This window comes from Urtica dioica, chromosome 10, assembly GCF_054948205.1.
Source record: "Urtica dioica subsp. dioica isolate 48M chromosome 10, U.dioica_male_clone48M_v1_H2, whole genome shotgun sequence".
Classification (NCBI taxonomy): domain Eukaryota; kingdom Viridiplantae; phylum Streptophyta; class Magnoliopsida; order Rosales; family Urticaceae; genus Urtica; species Urtica dioica.
This window is the reverse complement of record NC_142765.1, coordinates 15,243,374-15,268,366: the sequence shown is the minus strand read 5'-3', so window position 1 is coordinate 15,268,366 and position 24,993 is coordinate 15,243,374. Positions and strand designations below refer to the sequence as shown.

The window sequence follows — 24,993 nt, the reverse complement described above, 5'->3', positions numbered from 1 at the left end:
TCACAAGCTGTAATTGTGATTGACAGCATTAATTCTGAAATATGGGTATTTGAAGAATTAAATAATTATTTATGGTAGTATTAGTATTTGAAGAATTAAATAATTATTTATGGTAGTATTAATTATTTATTGTTTGAACAAGTAAATAATTAATAAATTACTTATTTGTTTATTGTTGGACCAAGTAAATAAATAATTAATTGGTTTGTAAGCAATTGGGTCTTGCACTAAATGAGGCAGACGAAAATTAGGGTTTCGGCCATAAGGATTTGCGCCAAACCCACTTGGCCGTGTGCCACTAATTTCGTCCATGCCATATTGGTACTTACCAATATTTTTTCTTCAGTTGTTTAAATAAAGGAGAGAGAAAAATATTTAAAAGGAAATAAGATATTGTCATTTATTCTCCTTCATGAATATAAGGAGAGCATAATATTTAAAAGGAAATAAGATGTACTTTATTCTCTCTCATGAATATTAATGAGAGAATAATATTTAGAATAAATCCTATTTTTACCCCCTCTACTCGAAAATGTTGCATTGAGAATCTCTTAACTAATGGCGTTATTACACATTGCCACTTCTATCTAATTTTGGACATTAAATGTCACGTTTTTTTGTCACGTGAGATTTAAAATATACCTTCGTTTTATTATTTTGATAATAATAAATTAAAAAAACTATTCTTTCTCTTCTCTTCTTCTCGTTCTCCTTCTCCGAGGCATGTCCCCTCCATTTCTTCTTCTTTTTCTTCTCTCCTGAACCAACCCTCCTACCGAAGAATTGACGGCCTTATTGCTCACCTCTCTAGAGCTTCCCATCTGAAAACACAAAGAAAGCCCCAAATCGCAACACCAATACCAATCTGAGCTCTGCTCTTATTCACTGACATCCCGTTATAGTACTCGTGAGCTCTCTCCTTTTCGAGCGCAAGAGCGTGAGCGAGGTCGAGCCTGAGACCGTCATTAATGACAGCCTTGTATCTCAACACCAAGTCATGACTGTTTCCAATTATGGCCTCTGCAACTTCTCGGGCTTTATTCAAAAGTTGGTCTGCTTCGACGAGATGGTTCACGAACCTTAATTTCTCCCGCAATTCTGCACTCAGAGGCGTCACTGTCAACGACACTTCGCACACTTTTTTGGCTCCCATTGTATGCGACAGCTTCTGAGACAGACCCCATGACGAAAATATCTCAAATCTGGCGTGAGTTTCGACGAACTTGGCTCCTTTGGCCGCGATGACGATGTCACAGGTGAGAGTAATCTCAAACCCCGCCGTGACGGCGAAGCCTCCGATCGCTCTGATGATTGATTTCCGACACCGCTCCATCTCCGCCTCCGGATCGGCCTCGAGATCTTTCACGTCTCCCTTGAAAACGTCCTCCGCCGACTTGAGATCAACGCCGGAGCAGAAGGGGCGGCCGGAGCCGGAGAGAATCACCACGCGGACCGAATCGTCGCGGTCCAGAGCCTTGAAGTCCTGAGCGAGGTCTTTCATCATCTCTCTGGTCAGCGACACTAGGACAAAAAAGATTTTTGGGTGCGACATTTTTCGCACCTAAAAGTCAATTTTCGCACCCAAAGATATCTTTGGGTGCGACTTCTCCGCACCCGAAAGTCCGCACCTAAAGGTCTTGGGTGCGAAAAGTCGCACCCAAAAGTCATGAATTTCGGGTGTGACTTTTTGCACCCAAAATCGCACCCAATAACACCCTGTTGACGGGTATTATTGACTTTTGGGTGCGAAAAGTTGCACCCAAAGCTCTACCCACCAAATTTTTGGTGTGACTTGTCGCACCCCATAGTCGTTGCTTAGTAAAAAATAATTGTACTTTAGACGGCGCTTGTTTATAAAGTGACGTTAAATCTATAAAAAAATAACATATTTATTGATAGTATGTTGGATGTAAGCTAATTTAAAAGCGACTCCAATTCCTATTTCGTATCTCAAAACATACACACACAAACACAAATACACCCACACAGAACATACACACAAATTGGTACAAGAATAATCAATTATTTTTTTTTCCTTTAATTAAAAGAAAAAAAAGAAAGAACCTATGGGTAGTTGCTACCTGTTAATTAGAGCTGTTGCAGCTTACGAAGATGTTTCAGCAACGAAGCAGCCTTGCGTTTGGTGCGGTCAGAGCCGTTGTTCGCGAGCTCTGTCAATTGAATCAACGCTTCGAGACGGCTTATACAGGCTAGGTTATCCCCGTCCCTCTTGCACAGAGCCAACAAGATTTCCGTGGCGTTTTCCTTGTTCCGAGGCAGACCCGTCCAGGACCGAGATGGTTCCGGCCTCCGCGATCAGGATCCAGTTGTCGGTGCTTCTCTTCGAGAGGGACCGGATCTCCGTCGCCGCTCCTCACCGCTCCTCCAGCGACCGGCTCCACAGCTTCTGAACTAGGGATTCGATGGCCGCCATGTCACCGGAGACGTCCCGAACCGACCCATCGCTCCGTTTCATCTTCCCGTTCACCAGACCCATCGGGGGTTCGATGTAATGGCCCTCGCACCATTGGCCGATCAGGCTTCTCAGCACGTAGTTCGGAGTCAGCGTCAAGTGCTCGAGCTTCTACTGGATTTTGTAAACAACTAGTTCGGGCACGTTTTGCTGCCACAGTCTATCCATCTCTGGATGTAACATCTCTCGTACGTCTACCAAACCAAAATAAACAAATAAGCTAACCTCGCAAGCATTTTATAAAAAAGTAGAATAAAATAAATTTCTCATCCCGTGATTATCCTATACGGCACTAGCACCGACCAAACCAAACCAACTAGATTTGAATTCACTCGTGAATCAATAAGTGACATTGAGTGTTTTTCTCGAGATTGATACCATACCTGTCATGTGGCGACAATGAGAGGGTCTCTCATCAGCTCCAAGGATATAGGTTTCTCACCAATTCGACCTGTTCAGAAATGAGGCGTTAATTATTCGAGTCTACTTCGCGCTGACCTACACACACTTACTCACATCACACACACACGTTCACTTACACACACACTCACTTACACACACATACATTCACAAACAATATGCACACACAGAGCACACACATAGACAAATAAATACACACACAGAGCATACACACACACACACAAATAAACATGGTAACACACAGAGCACACACACACACACACACACACACACACACACACACACACACACACACACACACACACACACACACAAACACACTCAATTACCATACACACACATACACACCCACACACAAAAAAACACATATACACAGACATTCACCCCACACACACGGTCAAACCCAAAAATCAAAACCAATTATCCAAATATTAAAAAAAAATAAAAACGATCCACTATAAACACAATTTTGAGCATAATTTCAATCTCTCTCTCTCTCTCTCTACCCCTTGGAATTGCTCTATTCCGTTCTTAGAAAATAAGAGTAAGATCTTGAAAGAACATTTTTTTCTTGATCGTGTGAGATTAAAGAGTGTGGTCCCATGCCGTATTTCTTTATTCAACCGGAGATTACGTTTCGGGAGACTACGGTGTCATCAAGAGGAGTACGAGGATTTGAAAGCTTGAAGAAGGAGATCTAGGCGTTCAAAGACGAGGATTTGAAAGCTTGAAGAAGCTGTTGTTGAACAAATGCAAAAAGAATTCAAGATGAGCATGGTGGGTGAACTGTCCTACTTCCTTAGACTTCACGTTAAGCAGAAACCAGAGGGAATCTTCATCTCACAGAGAAAGTATGCCAAGAATTTGGTAAAGAAGTTCAATCTTGAGAAGGCTGCTCACAAGAGAACTCCAGCGGCAACTCACAACAAAGTTACCAAGAATGAAGATGGTGTTCCAGTTGATCAAACTCTCTACGGAAGCATGATTGGCTATTTATTATATCTAACTACAAGCAGACCAACTATTTCTTACTCAGTCGGTGTGTGCAAGATATCATGCGAACCGAAAAGAAAGCCATCTATCTCATGTGAAGAGAATAATCAAGTATGTGTGCGGCACAATTGATTATGGCATCTGGTATACCAATGATACCAATGCTTGTCTTGTGGGATACTAAGATGCTAACTGGGCAAGCAATGCTGAAGACTACAAAAGTACATCAGGAGCATGTTTCTTCTTGGGAAACAATTTGGTGTCATGGTATAGCAAGAAGCAGAACAACATCTCACTCTCTGCAGCAGAAGTTGAATCATAGCAACAACGTGTAGCTATGCTCAGATGATCTGGATGAAACATATGTTGTGCGAGTATGGTGTTCAACAAGATGTTATGCCTCTATACTGTGACAACTGTTGGTGATTATTGCACATCAAACAACCATTTAAATGCGGAAAATATTAATTATGCTATCATACGATAATTAAAACATGGTTATTAATAAAACAAGATCTAGATTTGCGTTATTTAATGAGAGCAAACGCAATATATCAAGCAACCTATAAATTTAATGACAAGTTCAGAAGACTTACAAACTTGGGCTCACGAACCGAATCTTCAAGAGTTCACAATCCGTCTTTAGTCTATAAAAGACTCCTCACGATCAGACCTTCAGGACGACTCTGAAACTCTCGGATTCCTTCTCGTCGTGTTGATAACACCGTAGTCTTCTGAAACGTAATCTTCGAGGAAGATAAGACTAATGAGTGGGCAACGATTCTTGATCTCACTTAGATTTGAAATGAAGTGTTTATGATCTTTATCTTATTTCTATGAATGGAATTGAAGCAATTCTGAGGGGAAGAGGAAGGAAGAGGATAGGCCTTACCAAGAGGGGAGGGTTGGTCGATTCTTTCTGTAGCAAAATTAGGTCAAAAAACTGATTATTTTTGTTGCTCATGAACCTCCTATTTATAGCAGTTAAAATGAGATATTCTAGAATATTCTATAATATATTATTTCCTTTTATTGTGTTCACACTAGCGGATTTAATCTCAGCCATTGGATCTCATCTCATGAATCCTACTTTTTCTCTCATCCATCAGATCAGTATCTATGATCATATAAAATATTTTATTTGTTGAGAGAATATAGGAAAATATTTTTCCTAAATATTCTCTTAAATATAAGGAGAGAATATAGGACAATAACTAATTTCCTATATTTTCTCTCCTTTATTTTAGGAACAAATAAAGAGAATAAACTGGTGTAAAGCTAGTATAAAAAAATCGCCCACCTTCTGGCAGAGAGGTGGCGAATTTTTTCTTGAGTGCAAGGCCCGGCCCAAAATAAACAATTCTACGATAAATAGTTATTTAATTAAGTAAATACTCATTTTTCAGAATTAATGTTCACAATTACAACAAGTGAGACTATAACAATGAAACCATTATTATATGAACGTTCTTATCCCCCTTTATCGTAGCCGAATTGGAAACTATGGATCTAGTATTTGAAGCTTAACAAACTCGATCAAAAGACGAAACAATCTTTTCTCTTTTACGTATCGTTTTGTCTAATCTTGGTCAGTACTGCACCATGTAAGCCAGACTAAACTCTCCCATAATACTAGAATTATATTTACTTATCGTGACGAGTGTCCACTTATTAAGTCAGTGCGTGATCATGATCCTACAGGTTCAACATGTATCGAGATAGGTCAATTTGTTCCGTTATACCTTTCTCGTTACATATATATCATAAGCACAGTTGCTTCCCTAGCGAAAGATTCTTCCGAACGTAAGCCAACTTCGAAAGTGCTAGCAATATATCGGTTCTGGAATCAACCCTTAGGTGAGAGAACATTTACCTTCTTTTAGGAATGCTGGATTCCGTATCTGTAAATCACTTTCTTCTATGATCATGTCCCGACTTCCCAAAACACCTATTTAGTCAGCGTTTCATTAGCCTTTAGCGTGATGAATCAAAAAATCTGATAAAATGACCTAGAAGTTCATGATTACTTCAGGATTTAGATCAAGCATCACTATGACCATCATAAGCAACCTCAGCTAGTGCGTCGTAACGGTCCTTAAACGACACATCTATCAAAACCATAGTCTGTCTGTGTCGTACACTTACCAAAAGTGTAGAATGCTCCCACTGAGTGATCAACCTTTACTCATGTTCTACATATATGACATTAGATAAGGCTTTCCAAGCGCATATCAGCCATCGACCTTATTTTAGTTCACCACCCGAACATGCGACTCAGTTTGATACGGAGACTACGAATGATAGTTGTTATTGATTCTGAATTTTATCAGACCTCAACCCACTAATCATATTATACCAATAAAGTGACTTTTTATCTTATTTAGTAATCATCATCTTCAAGTGGGAAATATTCCTAACAACAACATGAGTGCCATAAGCATTTCAAGAAATCCAATGCAACATTCTAGACAAAGTGTTGTCAATGGTGCCCACAAGAAGAGTAGTAGTCTTTCTTTATTTATGTACATTTGATGTAATAAAGTTTCACGGAGACTCTTTCTTGTAACTGCTGAATCATTAATAAAAGTTGAAAATCTTCATTCATTCTTCCTTGTTTGTTTGAAGCTTTATGATAAACTATAGTCCTTAGTCCTTAAACAAACCTAACAACAAATGAAGAGTCAAATATAGATTTGCGTGAACAAACTCTTCATGGTTTGCTTAAACCAGTATGTTCGCAATCTGAGGGTCAAAGGGCTATTGATCCCAGTATGATTGTTAGGAGAATCTATGATGTCTGGTTATGGGACATTGAGAGTTGGAGACTCTATAGTTCTTGTAGGTATCTTCTGAAGGTACTTAATCGATGTCACTACGTATGAATTGCATCGTGCTTACCTCAATCCTGAAATGAGACATGCCATTTCATAGCTTACGTATTCTCATTTGAGAAAGTCATAGTTCTAGATTCACTATGTGATATAGATAGGACCTATTGGTGAAGTACAAAGTTATGAAGATGTCATGAATAACTTTGTGAAAATCTCATAGATATGGAATTCATGTACAAGATTGCTGAAATGTAATGTATATCACCTCATGCTTTGTTCATTGGAATGTGAATAAATGAACTGGCCAGTGTCAAAATTGAGTCATGACTCTTCTGGATGAATCAATGTGACTTGTTAACTCCTCGTCAATACATTGTTTCTAAATTATTCACAAACGACAAATGAGTTGAGGAAATAACAGCTAGAAAGGTAAAATGGTAATTTTATAAATCTCATCTAGTTGATGATATTCATGAAGGGTAAACATAGATAATATTCAGCGGATCCACTCATCACAATTAAGTTGAATTCTTGAGTAGAAAATAAATTCATTTGAACCGAGAGATTCTCAGTGTCAACTCTTTAGTAGAGACAGTTGACATTAAGCTAAACTTGGAAAAGGTTTGTGAAGTTTTGAGTCCAAGTATGTTAGCTCAAGCTTTGTTCATTTGGATCCATGAGGTCAATGTCACAAGTCATTTCGAGTAGGATTAGTTAAACTAGAAGCTAAGTCAAAACAAGAACTAGACAAATTTTACGAAAATTGTCTAAAGGGTAATTTTGTCCTTTTGGACATGGGGTCGTATGAATGTCAATAAATAAGTTTTTTTGACATTGTCACGAATTTGATTTACTCGGCCATAATGAAGCATTTGGGCCTTGAGGATTAATTTCATTTTATGGAATTTTACTTGAAAATTCTTGATGGACTTGTCTTATGTTGTCATGAACAAATGAAGAAAGATCTAGAAACTCCTTCTAGAAGCTCAAAAACGTCCAACCTAAGAGAGGGAAATAGAGTGTATTTAGTGCATTGATGTATGAAGATACTTGCCAAAAGAAAAAAAGGAAACAAATTTCCTCTACAAGGAAATATATGGGGCGGCCAAGGAGAGAGCAAACAAAAGAGGAAACAAATCCAAGGCCTTCTAAAAGATGCCTTGGACATGTGACATGAGGAAGGGGGAGCAAATATTTGCTCATGAATATGTGATATTCTATAGAAAAGAGGAAACTACCTTTTGAAAGTAATCATTCTCCTATAAATAGAGCCCTTATCCTTATTGTTTCTCATCCCAAATTTTCGAGCTCTCTATCTCTCTCAAGATAGCCGAAATTCCTATATCCCTCTCTCTCTAGCTTTTTGTTTTTGTTTTTGGCACCTAGGACCATATTTGACCTAGCGTTTTGTTTTAGCGACTCTAAGACTTGTTCTTGAGTTGTCATGTTTAAAAGTGCCCACACATTAAATCCTTCTTCTCTCGAGTGATTCATGTGATAGAAACTTTCGTGGTTACTCAAATTCCCGAAGAACGAAGAAAGGCAAGCTACGTGGGGAGACGAGCGATTCAACCTCCACAAGCTTCTCAATGATCAAGCTACGTGTGATGACCCGACTTTTCGGACCGTCTCACTTATCTTACTTTTTAAAACACATCGAATCAAGGCGAACTAAAATTTTAAAGATCTTAAAAAGAAACAAAAGCACTTAAGAAAAATATGATGATTGCATATTGAACACTTCATGAGAAGTACTTAACCAAAATTGAAAATACGAATTTAAAACTAAACATAACAGCAAAAAAAATACTAAAACATAATCCATATTCTAAGTCTTTAACTAAAATAGAAAACTCTTTGAAACTTCATAACTTGAAATAATTGAAAATAAAAACTTTAAAATTTATTTCTTGAAGATTTGTAGCTGAAGACTTATTCTGTAAATGAAAACCATAACACAACCCTCTCGCTATCGACGCCACTAGTCCGCCCTGCTCAGTTCCTTGCAAGTTGTTTACCTACAACACAGACGTATATTTTTTTTGTAGAGATGAGCTTACGCTCAGCGAGAATAATATAAAGCTCACAAAAAAAAGTAATGCAATCCATGAACCGATTATTAGTATTTTAAAAGTAATTGATGACTTGATCTTTCTTTTCTTGATTCTATCAACTTTTAGTTCGGGGTGCCCCTAGGGTAGTCGTACCAATTTCAGTGTACACTTTAGATACAAAGAGATGGGGGTTATAAAGTCCCACACTTCGCTCTATCTTTTAAACTTATTAGAGCCTCGGCCCGAGAAATTTCTCCATTAGAGCCTCGGCCCGGGAACTTCTCCTTAATACCTCTCGAGGCGATACGACTCCCTTGCTTATCTTTATCTTTTCACTTTTAAAATTACGTTACATACTGATATGACATGTACATAAAAACTTTCAAACATATGCTCATTCAATACATGACTAAATAAATATAAAGCATGTACATTCTCAAATCTACTTTAACTTAAAAATGCATAGTCGACCAAACATAAATCCAACTACTACAATCAAACATACAATCAAATAAAGAAAACTTTACTCAAACATATAATCAAATAAAGAAAACTTTACTCAAACATACAATCAAATAAAGAAAACTTTACTCAAATAAAGATGTCGGTTGTTATGGTTCTACTTCTGGTGTGACATCTTTCCTCATGTGTGCAGACGTTATTCAAGGCAAGTTTCCAGTATTGACAGATTGCTTCGCTGGTGACTTGATTATGAGATATTGCCTCGCTGCTGACTTCATTGTAAGATATTTACCTCGTTGCTGTCTTCATTGCAAGATATTTGTTTCGCTGGTGACTTGATTATGTGATATTCGTTTGAGGCTGGGTAAGGAAAGCCTAGATTTACTTCCAGGCTTGTGAAGCTGCTATAAAAGCCATGCGCTCCCCCTTAGCAACCTTGACGCTTTTGATAAAACACTTAGAGCTCTTAGACGTGCAAGACCGGCGGACTGGGAGGCTTTGTGTTTTGTTGATCGCGGTGTATTCTCTCAAACACTATTCCACAAAGATTGAGTGTCTGTGAGAGTTGGGTTTTGTGTTCGCGTGATTGAAGGTTCACGAACAGCTGAAGACTGAAGATCATCCGAGCCAGGCGGTTGCTCGAAGGGTGGAATTGAGACGGAGCTCAAATACAGGGGGAGTCCCTGACTAGGTGTTCACTGGTGGTAATAGTCTCTAGGTTTTATTGATTTGATGATTGTAATCATATATAAACCTTGCGTGTACTATTGACTACAAGATAGTGAAATCCTTTCCACTGGCAGAGTGCCCCCAGACGTAGGTGTGTTTCACCGAACTGGGTAACCATATCGTGTGTACTTTGTTTTTGCACTGTTTGTTGTTTATCCATAATCTGTGTTCAAGCAAGTTGTCGGACACATTGTGTGCGACATCTTGTCTTCGCAACTAATCAGAATTTCATAATATATTGCATACGAGCGCCTAACAAAACAACTTCATATATATAACTCACTATACGTGATTGTATATTTAAATTATTATTTATTTTCTATATATATATACTTAATTAATTTTTTTCTTCTTCTTATTCTTAACAGAATATATATATTATATTTATATATATACACATATTTGCACAAACATCACACACAAAACGTAGCATCTAACATGCTTACACACAAACAAATCAATTAAGCACACAATTTGTACCATAAAACTAAAAATTAACCTAAACAAAATTCACACATACTATACTAACATAAACTTTGAACTTTAAATTTCATATATTATTATGAAATATCTAAATTTCTTTATAAGCAAGATTTGGGGGTTTCACACTACGTAAAGCTCAGTAAGCGAGTAATTACTCTGCAATAGTTTTAATTTAAAATAACGTGCTTGCTCTTTGTCTAGGTTAGTAAAAATCGTTTTTACCTGTTTAAAGAAATTTTTTTATATTCCGCCGCTTGCTAGAAGCGATAAAACTTTTCTTAACCCTACATCTATTCCAACACAAAGCACATCGACATTAGACATCACTTCATCAGAGAGCTAGTGGAGAAGAAGATCATTGAATTGAAGCACGTATCTACGGAGAAACAACTTGCAGACATCTTCACCAAGCCTCTTGACTGTGTGCAATTTGAGATACTCAGATCCTCATTGGGTTTGTGTGTTGTTGAGAATTAATTTTCTCACAAATCATGTCCGTCAACCAAGTTTTTAATTTGACTAATTCAAATAAGGTTGATGTGGAACTGAGGGGAAGCAACAACATGGACACTCAATGCGAAAATTTTGGGTCAAATTATTTAAGAAAAAATTGGTTACTCAATATGTCTAAAATCATGGGCGGTTTTATTTTCGTGCTTAATTTGAAATAAAATACACATGGAAGTCATGGAAGAGATGATGTGTAACCATTCCGATTCACAAGGCTTCTTCGAGTATAATCATTTTTTCCTTAAAAAATCACACTATTCAAAAATCCGAATGGAACCCTTGATCGGTTAAAAGGTTGCTTCGTCGCCAAAGGCTTTGCCCAAATTTATGGCGTTGACTATTCAGATACCTTCTCCCCGGTTGCCAAGTTGATGTCAGTCTGACTTTTCATCTCCTTGGCGGTAACCAATAATTGTCACCTACATCCACTCTACATTAAGAATGTGTTTCTTCATGGAGACTTACACGAAGAGGTCTATATGGAAAAACCACATGGTTTGGTTGCTTAGAGGGAGTATGGTAGCGTGTGCCGTCTTCGCAAAGCGTTGTATGGGCTGAAACAAAACCCTCACGCTTGGTTTGGAAGGTTTAGCTAGGCCCTTAGACAGTTTTGGCTACCAAAAAGCAAATCTAATCACTCTATGTTTTTCACGAAAATGAAAGACGATATCATTATCTTAGTCGTTTATGTTGACGACAATGTCATTACAAGAAGTGATACTATTGGTATTTCGTCCCTCAAAACCTTCCTCCACGCTCAGTTTCACACGAAGGACTTGGACGCTAAAATAATTCCTAGGTATTGAGGTAACGATAAGCAAAAAATGTATATACTTATCGCAGAGAAAGTATGAGCTTGATTTTCTTTTCGAGAAAGAAAAATTAGGGGCTAAGCCATGTAGTGCCCCAATGACTCTCAACATGCAACTTACGGGGGGAAATGGGGAACCAATGGATGATCCCGAACAATACAGAAGATTGGTCGGCAAGCTGAACTACGTCACCGTAATTCGCCTAGATATCGCATATTCTGTGAGTATAGTAAGCCAATTATTGCCGTCTCCGACAGTTGACCATTGGGAAGCATTAGAACAGATCTTGTGCTATTTGAAATCAGCACCAGCGCTAGGGATCTTATACTCAACCCATGGTCATACTCACGTTGAATGCTTTACATATCCAGATTGGGGCAGGATCCAAGATTGATAGGAGATCAACTACTCGGTATTGTGTCTTTGTAGGATGAAACTTGGTCTCATGGAAAAGCAAGAAACAACATGTTGTATTGAGATCCAGTGTTGAGTCAGAATACATAGCCATGGCAGAAGCAATATGTGAGATAACATAGATACATCAGCTATTGACAGAGATAAGCCTCGAAGTCTCTTAGTCTGCGAAGTTATGGTGCGACAACCAAGCTACTATCCATATTGCATCAAATCTAGGATTCCACGAAAGAAAAAAAAAACATTGAGATCGTCTGTCACTTTGATCGCGAGAAGATTCAACAAGGCTTGATATCAACGTCACATGTAAAAACAGACGATCAAGTAGGAGATATGTTCATAAAGGCTCTTAATGGGGTTCGGGTCGAATATCTTTGTAATAAGCTAGGCATGATTAACATATATGCTCCAACTTGATGATGAGTGTTATAGAATAGTCTATTGTTATTTAGAATAATCTAGAATTATAATATTTTAGAATACATTTGTTATTAGTAAAACTCTCTTGTATATGTATATAAAAGCGTCTATTGACGTGAATCAGAAATATAACAATTTCCTCCACATCTTCTCTTATTACAATACCGTTAATAATAGCTATTTTTTGTAAATAGGTAGCCGTTTATCTCTTTCTTCTATATATATTTTATGGGTTTATACACTTAATTATCCTTAATTATCATTAATACATGGCACTCTTGATCTTCTTTAAGAATTTTTTCCTGAGATTTTAATGTGTTGAATGGCGTTGACTATGTGGTTCTTCTTTTCAAATTGTATAATTGGTTGCGCGCAACTTACTGTTCATTTGTTTTTGTCATTTATTTCTTTTTTCATTCTGAATATTAATGCACTAGGCGGGAATTAAATTAAAGGTTAATATAGTCTTTATTTAATAGGTAATGATGTAGGGTGGCTAATAAATAATAATTATCCAAATTATGGCAACTTTGCAATTTCAAGTTTGAAAATGGTCAAAAATTTAAACTGCCAAAAAATAGTATTTTTTTTTTTTGCTCTTACCAAAAAAAAAATAGTAAATAGTACTTAGTATTTCATTTGCCTTACTAAAAAAAAACTGTTCAGCTAAAAGGAATTTAAGTTTTTGTTGAAACAAACAGTGATGCTCACCAAATATATTTAGAGACCAAAACAATTGTTGTAACCGGCATTTTTAGGCGTACATGAAATCTCTAATTACTTTTTTTTTTTTTTTTTTTACTGCTAATAATGATCTCCGAGAGACCAAACTCAGTTGCACAACAGTCTTTTAAAAAATGGGATAAATAATGACAAAAATAAAATAAATTCCTAGATTTTCGGGTAGCCTAATCTTAATCTTCTATGTTATTGACAGCCAAACTTTAAAATGCATATACAAAAGCTATATAATAGATACATACACAGGAATACATTATACAATAGACATTGTATCAACCAGTTGGATAACATTTTGACAATTATTTCATATCCGCTCTTCTTCTTGTTCTTGTTTTTGACCCCCAAAAGCCTATGATCAAGTTGGCGTCGCTTTCCACTCATTCTTCACGGTTTTTCTTCAGACTAAAAGGACCAATATGGTCAGGCAAAACCTAAGAACTGCCAAACGGTTCTCCGGCGATAATACTGCTAAGAAAGCGCAAGCTCTAAATCAGTTATATGTGGAAACAAAGGTGAGTTCAGGGACAATGAACGACTCTTCATTTTAATTACACACACACACACAAATTGTGCTGTGCATATACACAGAAGTTTGCGATTTCTGCAAAACAAGTGCAATATTCAAACAGCCATAGTTCATATATAGCAGTGACTATATACCAATTGCAATTTCAAATTCACACGTTTTCAACCAACTAGCGACACTGAAATATAAAAAAAGAGTTTTGACAGTTTAAGAAATAATTGGGGCTAGTGTTTTTAAAAAAAATCCATATTACTTCAGGATGATCTTAACATAATGTGATGAAGCAATTTTAGCTTTGTGAGTCCCTGGCCTATTTTTTTGGAGCGAAATAGTCCTGGAAATTTTGATTTTGTAGCATTTTAGTCTTTCTAGTTATTCATTAATTTATTAAATTGCAAAGCTAAACTTAAAACATAACTTGTTCATTTTATGAAAAGAAACTAATAAAATATCTACCAACCCTGAAATTTACTATATAAAATTAAGCAATTTTAAAATTTTAGAGAATTTGTTTTTATGATACTTGTTAAAATTATAATCAAGTTATTAAATTTGTAAATATGTTTTAAGTTCTTCATGTCTTGAGTTTCATCTATAGAAAATGACCAGAATACTACAAAAATTAATAGGATGAGTTACTTGAGTACCATTTTGCTCCCAAACAAAATTAGCCCCAAGGACGAAAATGCCACTTGGATAATAGTTCAGGTTATATTTCGGCTAACAGCCAGCTTTTTTCATATATAATCAACATCTGAATTCCTTTCAACCCAAATTTAACACCAGTCTCAACTTACATTAGCACGGTCGTGGAGCTCAAGTGGCGTAAGATTGGCGGTGGGGATGAGCGCCAGACTGGTAGAGAGCAAGGTGGTGAATTGCTTTGGAAAACAACTCTCTCAACTCCGGATTTTGAGCCAGAGCGGAGCGAGAAGCGGCCTCGAGAGCGTTCAGTGCTCGGGCCTGTTCGAGGGCTTTGCTGTTCCCGACATGTAGAGCAAGGTAAGAAAGGAGTCTCATCCCATGCATCTGAGCCCGCCCGTCGCTCTTGATGAGTCTCATCAGCGGCGGAACGCCCTCGAACTCGATGATAGCCTTTGAATGTTCCACGCAGTTGAAATTCTCCGGAGACACGAACTTCGCCAGCGCTGTGGCGGCCTCTGTCGCCACCTCGACGTTCCGGTCCGCCAGCCGGGAGACAAGCGGGCCCACGATCCGAGTCTCCCTCGCCGGGAATGTTCGGGCCAAGCACCCAATAGACTTGATCGCCGGAATCTGCAGCGACGAGTTGTCCACTTCCTTGCCGATGACCCTCAAGAGCTGGTCCAAGACTGCCTTGGCAGCCGGAGAATTGGTCTTGAAAGCTGCCCGTCTCAGGTCCGGACTTGACTCGGCCACCGCAGCGATCTCCATGACTGTCATCAGACAATTCAGCTGCAAATCTCCATCTTCTTTCTCAATAATTTTGGCCAAGCAAATCATTCCTTTCGTCTCCGTGACTTTCCGACTATTCGTCAGACTGCCTTTACAAAGCTTCCACAACGCTTCAGCACATCCGATCTTGAGCTTCAGCTTGACTTCCGGAGTTTCAGTCTCTCTGTCTTTCCTGAAATTCCCTCCTCTACTACTACCACTGTCGGAGTGGTGATTATGCAAAGGACTTGAGAAAGACGTGTTTGGGGTCAACGTGGGAGTAACATGATTGTTCAAATTCGAGTTCGTATTCGAATTCGGAGTTTTACCAGTCAATTCCTTGTTAATCTGAACAAGTGAAAGAATGCTAGTCTTAACGGGCTGAGGCTTGGGATCATCGAGAATGGTATCCATGGCAAGCAAAGAAACTAAGGGTCTAGTCACGTTATCTCTAGCAAACTCCTCCTGACAATCAAAATGAAGTTCTGCCATCCTCGAAACAAGCTTCACAACCGAAACCTGAACCCGAACTGGCGAATCATTCAAAACCTGGACTATCATGGGAATCCCTAATGCCTCAACTAAAATTCTAACTCTCTCTTGATCAGTCACAACAATATGTATAGCATTTGCGGCAGCCATCTGTGCCTCTGGAGAAGAGCTCTCTTTTAAGAGCTTCAATAATGGCGGAAGTCCTCCCTCATCGACGATGATCTTCTTATTCCGGTCATTATCTTTGGCCAGAGAAGCTATCTCATTCGCAGCGTCAATTCTAGACTTGATCTGGCCCATCTGGACAGTGGCAATGGAGGACCAAACCCATGCCATGATCGGGTCATTGCTCGCAATTGGAGGCAGAGTCATATTCGCTCCATCCGCATCAAATATTGACAAAAGCCATTTCATGTCGCCAATCGAGGATTCAAGGAGGTTCGATACTTTGCGAAAATCAGCCGTGGTTGATATAGAAAAGACCTATATCAATAAACTAAAACCCATAAGAATACTAAAATAAAAGCTTCTTACACAATTTAAATACCCACATTTATTAACCCATAAGATCTGTCTAATCACATCACAAATGAGTCACTTCTTACCGACCATTGTTCATCACTAACACAACCAACCAATTTGATACAAACAAGTAACATTAAAGCTTCCATAAAACAGCCACTTCTTACAGACCATTGTTCTCACAAAACACAACATATACATATTTGAAATAAAGATTCGACATTCATGTAATATACCGCATATTGAAACTTCTACAAACCCTATGATTAACAATCGGCGAACCTATACCAAAAATATGGAAATTGATGACTTCTGGAGTCGGGTTAACTATAGACTGAAAATATCCTACAAACCAGTTGATTTTTTTCAACACACAAGATACAGAATTCAGTTCACATTTCTCTTAATGAGAACATGAAATCTGATGGCTTCTAGAATCAAGGCCAAAAATAGTGACTAAAATATCCTACAAATCAGTTGATTCGTTTCCACAAGTAACAGACTTCGGACATTCTAATTCAATAGGAGAATTCATTTGACAACATTTCTCTTAATGACAATAATTTGGAAACTAAAACATCCTAAAAATTAGGTGATTCATTTCCACGCACGATAAGTCTTTCGATACAGAATTCAACAAGAGAGAAGTATATCGATCGACGGATCAAAGAGAGGATTCAATAAGCAGCGAACGAAAGAAAACCTGTCGGAGGACGCCGGAGTGGCGGCACCGGCGAGCGAGGCTGAGAGCGCGCTCGAGATTCTTTGCCACGTCAGCGGCGATTCGGCGGGCGGGACGGTCGTAGACGGCGGAGGAGGAGGAGGAGCAGATTCTCACGGCGGAGCGGAGCATCTGCGAGAGGCGATCGACGCTGCGAGCGAGGTCGGAGCACTCCGGCTTCGACGACTCGGCTTCCTGCGCCGACTTGATGACTCGGTCCGCGAGGAGGATCGGCAGAGAGAGCTCGTCTTGGAGCGACCTCTCTTCCTCCGGGACCGAGGACGCCATTATTGTACGGACGGGTAGAGAAGGAAAGAACAGTGATTTGGTTGGGAATCTAATAAGAGAGGGTTTGTTCTTCTTCAGCAGAGTTCACGAGAGAGAAAGAGAGAGAGCGTTTAAGTCAAAGTTAAGATGAAAATTAACTGAATTTCCTTTATAATTGTCACATGTGACGAAAATAAATACTTATGTCCTTTTTATTTTTGAGAAATTCTTATTTGATTATGTTAACGGTTGAAAGTAAATATCTTCAATTAATAATTGAACTGTATTGCATTTACTGCAATAAAAACGAAATAAACAATGTTACTACACACGGTACACACGGAACAAGTGTTTATTTTATTTAATGTTCTAGATGATACGAGAAATAAAGAAATAGTTCTTGTTATTGTTTAGTATTTTTTTTTATTAGTATTTGAGATATGGGATTAATGTTTAGTTTTCTTGGATTATATTCTCAGAATATAACCTGAGGAGTATAATTTCTTCATTCACGATCTCTCTTTGAAATTCGTGAGACTAAAAACGCATGGTGACGGAAGTGGGGTACGTTTATATATATATATATATATATATATATATATATATATATATATATATATATATATATATATATAATAGAACAATCGCCAACTCATTTATTCATAAAGTTATTTGAGCTGTTAATCTGTAGAATATAAGATAAAATAATGATGTTTGCAATTTTGTAAGTTATCTACGACATTGCGTTAGATTGATAAAACTTGATAAGGGTTCGACTATTATATCACATGCAATTGCCACTTTGCAATTGCCAAGTTGCAATATTAATCGTAATAATAAAAAATAACTCCCATCTCATTTGTTTAGTTTTGAGGAGCAACAATGTTGACAGAGAAATTCCAGAAAATATTATAAATAACTTATGAAATTAGTTTTTTTTTTATGAAAAAACAAATATTACACGTTTGATCAAAATACTTGAAAGTAAACTAGACGACAAAACTAATTTTCTGTTATTCAATATTTTTTAGCCATTAAAGTATTTTAGACTAACTGACTCATATATTTTAAATTTCTTGGTGGAAATAAAATATTATGCCCGGTCATAATTTATCAATTTTTTATGAGTGACATTTCAAGGAGTTGAGAGCTTCTTATTATTTGTTGGGACGAACATAAACTCTAAAAACTCATTTGGCAAGGCTCATATTGCCAACTCTTTCTTTTGTAAAATTCATTCATATCTAATTGGATCCTACTAAAATAGAAAAAGAAAAAAGGCCTCCCATTGTATCAAATTTTCCAATTCAAGGTACAACTGATCGACATGTATTGATAAGTTGATCAACTTATTTCCTGAGTGCCTTGAATTGGATCATGAATGTATATGTCAACATTCTTACAAGTCAAAATTTGAAATTAACACCATTAAGAAAAAGCAGAAACTAATAGAGTAATGAGTCACTAGTGACATCCAAGTCTAAACAGAACGCTTATATTCTACGACAGTATTAAATTACCTACAATAAGATAGATACAGTGTCTGTGTCACTATTGTATTTGCCAGTTGGCACCAATCAAATCAATTGGAGGTGATTAGGACAAACACAGTATAATATTATCCTTCAGCAGAACATTCTGGAGTGGGTAAAATAAATCCATTATGAAAATCATCAACCAATATCTTCTAAAAGAGACCATATTAAAGAAGAAGAAAAAATTGTTCCTCGGAATTTTATAACAAAGTAGGAAGGAGAAGAAATAAGACTTTTCAATCGTTTACAGAAAGCAACAAAACAAGAGACATTTTTTTTCTTCATTTTATTTGTTTCTAAAAGAACAGAAAATCCCAAGAGCCTTAAAAGGCCAAAGCTTTTTTTTTTTTTTTTTTTACATGAATAAAACCATGATATCAAATAAGGCTTCTCAGAGTTTGGCAAGCATTACATTCTGAACTGGCTTGGCCACAACAGCTTCTTTGACGTCGATGTCTTTGGCCTCCGATTCACACGGGCTCGGTGGGACATCCACCGCAGGAGAGCAGTTGAAGAATCCATGAGGCTGCATCCAGAATAAATATATTCATAAAATATATATAGCAATATATATGTATATATCTATATATATATATATATGTATATATATTATACATACATAGAGAGAGAGAGAGAGAGAGAGAGAGAGTACCATAAGCATAAAGCCTAAATGTTCAACCGGCATAACAGGCCAGTCTTCCAGCCGGGGAACATGGGTCATCCCAAATACATACCTGCAGATTAAAAAAATATAAGGAAATTGAAAAGAAGCTAAAGAACGGACCAACATCGATGTATGAGTGGATCGATGAAAAACAAAATGGATTTTTAGGATAACCGGTAACTGGTTAAACAGGGTTTTAAGAGCTGATCAACGGCTCTTTTTCAAATAAAAATAAAAAATAAAAAATAAAAAATAAAAAATAAAAAATTGTTTTATTACTTTTTGAAAAATCCCCGTTAACTCGGCTTTGATATTTTTTTTTTTTTTAAATCGGCATGTTTAATCGGTGACGGTTTGGAAAGAAACAAATGCCTACCATAGGACTATGTCGGTTTCTTCCAGGGACCGATTCTTTTTAACCCAAGTGGCCAATCCCTCGCCGACACGTGGATTCTGGTTCGGAAACTCTCCTCCAGGGAACATCTCATCGCGGGCGTACGGCGTGACCCAGAGATTGTGCTTCAAAAAAGCGGCTCTTCTCAGAAACTTGGCGTCGGGACCGGAAAACGTCAAGCAGTTCGAACCGGGGACGAGCTTGTAGCCCGTCAAATGACCGGTCCTGTTTACAGTCCTGGTGTTCCTCACCTGCCATAAAACAGCACAATTGAGATGCAAAGAAGAGTAAAAAAGGTAAAAGAAAACAGAAACGAGATGTTGAATCAGTGGGACTTACAATCCAGTGGCGGGCGGTCAAAGGATTACAGTCACGCATCGCTTCCAATTCGGATTTAAGAAGTGTCTCCTCGGCATAGAAAGCATTGTTGTGAACATTGTTTTCACCAGGTTCCTCCACTTTCACATTTACCTCCACAACCTATTCAAATTTACGATGTTAGAAAACTATTTTGTATAATTTTGTTCGCCGTCACTTAAAAAACATAATTAGTTTATACCTGGTTGTATGTTTCCCCGGCTTTACAGTCAACAGCCATATCCATACGAGCAACGAAAAAGTGTTGGTGAACCGGTGCATACAATCCCGGTGCAATTATGGTGCCGTATTTTCGGAACTCACCAGGCTGCAAAGCTCCTAGGCTGAGTATTCCGGTTAGTTTAACCTCTGCTTCGATTTTCCCATCCTGCAAATAGTGCAATAATAGTTAGTTAAAGAATAAATCGAAACAATACACAGTTGAATGTAAAACTCGGTTTTTTCAACTTGCCTGATAAAAATGCCAGAAGAATCCATATTCGTAATTCGCCACGGTGCATATGAAAGACACCGTTAATCTCCTCGACCTTCGTACTTCTGCTAAACCCGTTCTCCAATCTTGATGTTTCCACAGCATTCCGTGGTCCTCTTCATGCAAGCATACGCAATTTTCGATTGTTTCGACGCCTCCAGTGAAATTCGGGAAGTGGGCATCGAAATATTTGATATAGCCCAAGCAGTCACATCCCTGTAAAATAAAAGTGGAACCCTAATCAGTTAAAAGTTGGATGGAAACATGTTAAAGTACCAAGTGAATAAAAAAAATTATCGTACCTTTTTCAGCGAATGAGCATTTTTACCGAGGCCGTCCTCCCCCGCGTCAAAGGCATTTTTCCTATAATGGGGATCGTTTGGGTCTCCATACGGTACAACCATTTCCACAAAACTCAGTCTATGAGCAACGGGTCTTCTTCCCCGACTACCATCAACGTAGGCTACAGAATGTATAACTAATCCCTCCTTGGGAGTGAAACCAATCCTAAAATTCCACTGCCATCGATTAAAAAAAAAAGAAAGAGAATGAGACTCCTTGTATCCTCTAAAGTAAAAGGAGAATCGAAGTTCATGGAGCAATGAAAAATATTTACCTTCTGCCACTCGACATAGTACCCTTTAACTCGAAAGCTTGGGCCTTCGGGCTGGACAATCTGTAACGGCTTGATATCACTTCGATCAACACCGCCTCTAGTTTCCCCGGGAGTATAATTCCTCAGAGGATCAGCTGGGGGTAGAGGAACCAGCTTGCGATCTTCAAACTCTACCACCACCATGTTTTGCATATCAACGAGTACGCGGATTCCCTCGACTGGCCGTGCGTAGCCATTTTCCATAGGGCAATCGCTCTCTGTCCTGCAGAATATCAGGGGTTTAGCAAGTCTCCGGCTTGGGGAGTCATCTTCGCCATGATAACCAACACACCTGAGATTCACACACAAGCAAGGTTAAGATGCCATGGATATTGCTTGTATTGATTGGAATAAGAACAAAAGGACTACAATGAGACATCAGACATTCGAGAGGTCCGTGCTCTCCAAATTGGAAATCAATTCCTTACAAAATATTTTTCATATTTCTTTTTTTTTATCCCTTTTTCCTCTTATTTTCTCTTACTTATAGGCTAAACCAACTTTATACTATTCCATATTAACCCCTAACTTCTCTACTAATTATTCAGATGCCCCTAATATCCTAGGTCCTAACAGAAACACGACATCAAACCAGCAAGCTGACACGAACCTTCGAATTCCATTGATGCACAAAAAAAAATTATTACCAGATAACCCCAGGTATTCGAGAGAACCGAAACTCTCCCGAAAAGGATAAGCTTAAACACAAAACCTAAATCCCCCTAGATGATACTAAATCTGACCATAACTATTAACTGATAAAATTTATAGTCTAAAGTCTTCTCAAAAGCCTGACGAAAACAAGAGCCAAGAATATAGTAAATCAATACTTACCAGGCATCGACCATTACAAGATCCATATCTTCGATACCCCTCTTCTTCATAGCCTCCCTAAACGGAGGAAAGTCTTTCACAACAGCTTCACACTCAGCATATTCCACAGCATCCTGGAGTATCAAAAGAAACACGTGAGAAGAACTATGTTTTCGAGTGGGTAAGAGTATCAAGAAATAGTAAGTAAACTAAGTACCATCGGAGGCTGAACATCTGGAACAACTTGCGAGGAAATGACTTTTCCCCGATGGTGACCGCCTCGAGTTACGGCGTGGACCTCCGATAGCTCGACAATCCATAAGCTCGTCTCGTTCGACTTCTTGTTGTAAACGACGAGCCTGGCTCGCCTTGGAGGGAGTTTGCTGGGAATCACAGGCGCGCCTTTGGTCCTCGGAAGCAGAGATGGCTGGAATGGTGGGAAAAAATACGCGTCCGCTAAAGCAACGACTTGCTTATCCGGTTCGATCAGAACAACTTCGACAAAGCGCATGCTATCTCTAACCTGTTAGAAAAACAGAACACAATTCTGAGTAATAATAACCATGATAATGAATAAAAAAAAGTATCGAGCGGTGGTTTGTTCCACAATGTGATCCAACCTCCGGCGTAGATCCGGCGGCTCTGACAGTTGTCACTGCCACAGCTATCTCAGCAGCTGATAGAGGGTCCAAAGGATGGCTACTTTGAGCTCTTGTCATTATTGTAATGCCTGTGGATAGAAGCCAATTATACAGAACAGGTGAAACAGAGAAATTTATATTTGTGTAAGTTATGAATGAAGAAGCAAAGGAAATGACTTCAATTTCAAGTGAATGAATAACTACACGTTCAAATGGTACACGACAGTTTAAAAATCCTTTACAACGAAGTGTCACAAGATCTTGAATATAAGGTTAGAGAAAGCAGATAGATCTTAATATCCTATAACATCCTGCAACAAAATCAAATCCAATAAAATAAAAAAATATCCGAAAAATTTATCTTTGATCACCACTCAGTTGCTTGACCTCAAATACATCACTCACAAGTCACAATGACCTCAAATACATATTTATTACCTACTTTTACAACAACAACAAAAATTTAAAAAAAATCAAAAATAATTTTAATTAATAAAAAAAATGAAAAATGCATCCAAAGAAGATCAATCATCAATCATCAATCAACAAGATTTCTTCTTATTCAAATATATAAACAAGAACCATGAATCAAGATACGAATAAATCAACCGATATTAACATTAAAAAAGGAAGAGAAAAAAAAAAACACCAAACCTTTAGTCGAAACAGTTGTGGAAGGTTCTGGAATCATCGACGCCATGGCGATCTTCTTGGCGCGAAGGTTATCGGCTTCGGTCCAGTTCTGGACGGCATTGGCTGAAACGACGACAGCTCCGCTATCGGACGACTGAGCAGCAGCGGCGGCGGAGCGAGGAACGACGGCGGACTCGGAGGGGCAACACGACGCCGTCTTGGCGAAAGGCGTCGCTTTTTGCGAAGCTGAGGCCATTGCGAGGGATTAGCGAGCTCTCTTCCTCCGAAACAGGTCTTTGCTTTGCAATCCACCACTGACATACAGCACCACTCACTCGCCCTCTGTTTCCGCGCCGTACCTCCTTCGCTTTCTCTTTCTCACCTCTCGCCGATGAAATCTCCGATTAAAGCTTTTCCTTCTCTGCCAAACAGGAAACACGAAGAACTGAAATGGAAAATGATCTTAAAGAACTGAAATGCGAGTGTGTGTTTGTTTGTTTGTTTGGCTATGAAAACTCAGAGAGAGAGAGAGAGAGAGAGAGAGCGTGAAGAAACAAAAGAGAGGAAAAAATGATCAATGAGAGAGAGAGGAAGAGAGAGACTGGTTATATAGGAAAAGCTACCACGTGCATATCCTCTTTTCGAGGCGTTTCTTTCTAATTCTTCCTTTAATTATTCTACGTGAATTGTAAATTTGTTGAAATAAATTGTTGAACTTTTTACCCGTACAAAAATAATTAAATTTGGTAACAATTAAGTTTTGACAGCAATTCATATATGTTCAAACTTCTGAATAGAGACAAAAGTAAATGTGTATCATTCATGCATGCATGATACACATTTATGCAAATAAAGAACAAAAATTATTATATCATTCATGATATATTCATTTATGTATAAATTTTTAAAAAATTGATATTTTTATTATTTTGAAACAACGATGTTTAAATTAAATAAAAATATATATAGATGTATGGTGTAAAATTGAATTTTTTAAAATATATATATTAATATAATCAGTGGTATTGATTTTTAAGGTCTCTGTTAAGGATATAATTGATCTAAAAAAGACAAGACACACTTCTTGTGATCGAATATTTTCCTGATGTCTCGATTCAAGAATGACTATTCTAAAAGTAGAGAGATGTGAAAGGGGTGAAATTATCCGTAATGTTTTTCAAGTTAAAAACAATTTATTTTTTATCGTTTATACTCTACAATTTATATAAATTTGTTCATAGTATTATTTATAAAAAAATGATAGTTTCTAATTTGAAAAAACACTGACGGTTTCGTAAAAAAAAAAATTGACTGATTACATGCATAGAGTGATAACTTACATGTTATTTTGTTGTATTTATGATTGTTTGTAGTTCAATTTTCATCTCCTTCTTATAGAATTTTTTGAATATCATTTGCGCTAATTTTGTAATTTAAGCTTTTGACTTTTATCAATATATCTCAAAAGCACCCTTTATCAAAAACAAAAAAAAAACAAAAAACACTGCTTGAAATGTTTGAAACT

At 37.7% G+C, this 24,993-nt stretch overlaps 2 protein-coding genes and 1 pseudogene across 3 annotated transcripts; all 3 read right to left on the bottom strand.

Annotated features, from left to right (window-relative positions):
• Positions 1 to 799: 799 nt before the first annotated feature.
• LOC149383505 (putative enoyl-CoA hydratase 1, peroxisomal pseudogene) lies at positions 800 to 1,552 on the bottom strand (annotated as a pseudogene).
• An 11,897-nt stretch (positions 1,553 to 13,449) lies between these two features.
• LOC149383504 (uncharacterized) lies at positions 13,450 to 17,421 on the bottom strand. Of its 2 annotated transcripts, none has more exons than XM_089629149.1 (3): positions 16,999 to 17,421; positions 14,666 to 16,256; positions 13,450 to 13,810 (listed from the first exon to the last, which is right to left on the bottom strand). In XM_089629149.1, the coding sequence occupies exons 1-2, from the start codon at positions 17,302 to 17,304 to the stop codon at positions 14,685 to 14,687; spliced, it is 1,878 nt and encodes a 625-aa protein (XP_089485275.1). In that variant the 5' UTR covers positions 17,305 to 17,421; the 3' UTR covers positions 13,450 to 13,810; positions 14,666 to 14,684. The 2 variants fall into 2 exon arrangements, with proteins under 2 accessions (XP_089485275.1, XP_089485274.1); XM_089629148.1 differs by having other exon boundaries at positions 13,450 to 13,807.
• A 1,547-nt stretch (positions 17,422 to 18,968) lies between these two features.
• Positions 18,969 to 24,044, bottom strand: LOC149383503 (Copper amine oxidase family protein). The gene is made up of 12 exons (XM_089628660.1): positions 23,490 to 24,044; positions 22,815 to 22,924; positions 22,412 to 22,717; positions 22,216 to 22,328; positions 21,343 to 21,673; positions 21,029 to 21,244; positions 20,706 to 20,942; positions 20,436 to 20,621; positions 20,216 to 20,356; positions 19,859 to 20,127; positions 19,471 to 19,552; positions 18,969 to 19,344 (listed from the first exon to the last, which is right to left on the bottom strand). The coding sequence occupies exons 1-12, from the start codon at positions 23,722 to 23,724 to the stop codon at positions 19,210 to 19,212; spliced, it is 2,361 nt and encodes a 786-aa protein (XP_089484786.1). The 5' UTR covers positions 23,725 to 24,044; the 3' UTR covers positions 18,969 to 19,209.
• Positions 24,045 to 24,993: the final 949 nt, after the last annotated feature.

Coding starts and splice junctions, on each gene's coding strand:
- LOC149383504 (XM_089629149.1), bottom strand. CDS start 17,304: ATGGCGTCCTCGGTCCCGGAGGAAGAGAGGTCGCTCCAAGACGAGCTC. Junction 16,257..16,998: donor ACTCCGGCGTCCTCCGACAG/GTTTTCTTTCGT, acceptor TTATTGATATAG/GTCTTTTCTATATCAACCAC.
- LOC149383503 (XM_089628660.1), bottom strand. CDS start 23,724: ATGGCCTCAGCTTCGCAAAAAGCGACGCCTTTCGCCAAGACGGCGTCG. Junction 22,718..22,814: donor CCGCCGGATCTACGCCGGAG/GTTGGATCACAT, acceptor TTTTTCTAACAG/GTTAGAGATAGCATGCGCTT. Junction 20,622..20,705: donor TCTTCTGGCATTTTTATCAG/GCAAGTTGAAAA, acceptor CACTATTTGCAG/GATGGGAAAATCGAAGCAGA.